The sequence below is a fragment of the Cynoglossus semilaevis genome, chromosome 1 (genome assembly GCF_000523025.1).
Source record: "Cynoglossus semilaevis isolate Cse_v1.0 chromosome 1, Cse_v1.0, whole genome shotgun sequence".
Taxonomy (NCBI): domain Eukaryota; kingdom Metazoa; phylum Chordata; class Actinopteri; order Pleuronectiformes; family Cynoglossidae; genus Cynoglossus; species Cynoglossus semilaevis.
In genome coordinates this window covers 33590503-33592784 of record NC_024307.1, presented here as the reverse complement: position 1 = coordinate 33592784, position 2282 = coordinate 33590503, and the positions used below count along the sequence as shown (strand labels likewise).

General features: G+C 45.7%; 1 protein-coding gene across 1 annotated transcript in view; it reads right to left on the bottom strand.

Moving 5' to 3' along the window:
- Positions 1-291: 291 nt before the first annotated feature.
- Positions 292-2282, bottom strand: part of LOC103391644 (menin) — a 4292-nt gene continuing 2301 nt past the window's right edge. The window contains exons 2-3 of the mRNA XM_025062200.1: positions 2067-2264; positions 292-1962 (exon numbers count right to left, since the gene is read on the bottom strand). Coding sequence (XP_024917968.1) covers positions 1423-1962; positions 2067-2264 — 738 coding nt within the window. The 3' untranslated portion in view covers positions 292-1422. The remainder of the gene's footprint in view (positions 1963-2066; positions 2265-2282) is intronic.

Below are 2282 nucleotides of genomic sequence, written 5' to 3'. Positions count from 1 at the left end.
AGTTCTACTGTCTAAAACAGGGGTGTCAAACATACAGGCCGCAGGCCAAAACTAGCCCACTTGAAGAAAATGTTTTGTAAAATTATATTTCATTTAATATGAAGATTTATCGAATGTATCTGCATGATAAAAAAAGGGGAAAAAGATAAGACTTTTTTTATTTATATAAAACTATGTTATGAGACTACTGGTCCATCCCCGTATGTGGTCCCTGAACCACAATGAGTTTGACACCCCTGGTCTAAACCAAATAAGATTTCAAAACTCCACAAAACACACCACCACTGTGGTACTCTCAACAAGTCTTTATTACTTCAAGTTACAAAACAAAAGTCCTCAGGCAAATTAAATACAGCAGGACCACCTAATGTGGCTCTGTCTCAACAGTGCACGGTCTTCCTGGTCTTCTGTCTTATTGAAAAATTAGGCCAAGTTCAGCTACCTTCACAACTTAAGGTCACCTACTTAGAAGAGAAGAAACAAAAAAAGTAAGGCAACACAGAGCTAGCAAAAAAGAAGCTGTCAGTAGAGCGGAGGTGGACAATGTTACACAGTAACTATCCTAAATTATTCACTTCCGAGGCTTCAGTCGTCGACGGGATCCTAATGGTACGAGTTAGAAAATATTTACACTGTCTGTACGCTTGAGTTCTGGTCACGCCCACGGAACTTTGGCTACAAACATCCGCGGATGAGTCAGCGAGGAGTTCGGGCAGAGAGTCGGTGTACAATTGGTTGCCAATCAAAACACATACTAACAATGGGTGAAGCAAGAACATGACAAGAATTGAAATTAATGTATAGAAAGTTTTCTTCCTTTCTAACAGCCCTGACCTGATCCAATGTCTGTCTAGAGTGTGAAACACATCACTAGGAAATAATAACACAAACAGGCGAAGTTAAAGTGACAGTTCAGGGATCTTCAAGTGTAGGGTGAAAGGTACGGACAAAAACCATCTTGTGAAAAATCTGTGAATCCAAAGGCGGCACACGGGATGCAAAAACTCAGTTTCTAATTGATATCTGAATAGTTGATATGCTTTGTTTGTAACGTTTAGCGTCAACGTAAATGTTAAAGTCATCGACAGGTTCAGAACATTTCATTTGTAAATTTGTGATGTGAGTGATTCAAATATGCCCCTGATCAATCAAAGTGACACTGACATGTCTGCACAGTCTCACTGGTTGACATACAAATTCCTCTGTACTGACATGGCTCACACATGAACGCATTTTTAAAAACTTGATAATTCTGTAAATCAAAAATATGTGTATATTATACCCGTTTTTGTGGGGGTTGCTATGCAGAATGTAGTCCTGATTGACCTTTTTAAACCACACTTTAAAAAAACAAAAAACAAAAAGAAATCCTGAACTATCTCTTTGTTTTAGGCCATTAGCAGCTTTTCACAGTGTCATTCTCTAGAGCGACTTGCGCTGCCGCTTCATGAAGGACATGGAGTAATCTCCGGGGGGTGTGCTCTTCTGCCTCTTCATTTGGACCTGGGACTGGGCCGTCAGCTGCAGCTTGATGGCGCTGGAGTTCACCTTGGCCGCACGCAGCAGCTCCTTCATTCCCTTCATCTTCTCGCTCTGAAAGGTGACGACGGGACCGGCCGGGGAGGGGGACGCCTGCTGCTGGGACAGCGGGGAGGACGCAGATTCCGGGTCGGGAGACTTGGGTTTTCCGTCGGCTTCCCCGGCTCGCAGACTCTGCGTGGAGCGGCGGCGCCCGCCTCCTTCGCCCACCTTTTTGGACTGTGGCACTACTGCTGTTGCTGCTGCAGTCGGCTGGGTGGAGGGGGACGTGGGAGCAGCAGAAGGTGGAGACGAGCTCTGGTCCTCAAACTTGGACTCCCTCCTCGGCCCCCGTCTGCGGCCCTCTCGCGGGTCATCACTGGACTGGTCGTCGTCTTCCATGGGCTCTGGCTCTTTGGTGATTATAGTCACCTTCTGACGCACCTTTTCACATAAAGCGAAATAATATATATATTTTTTTTTATAGTTTTTAAGCATCAGTGGATCATTTTGTTACTTTGAAAGCAATCCCAGTGCGGTTTCCTCACCGGAGCTTCGAAGCGACTCAGGGACTGGACCAGGTAAGTCGCCCAGCCCACATGAAGCACCGGTGTGGGGCTGCCCTCCTCCCATTTGCAGATGCCGTCATAGAAACGAAGCAGGTGGGCAAAGCATTCTGAGTCTTGCAGGGCCGAGAAGGTGGCTGCCTGTTTACAAATCTCCTGTGAAACGAACAAACAAGGGCGTCAAAGCGGGATGATGGG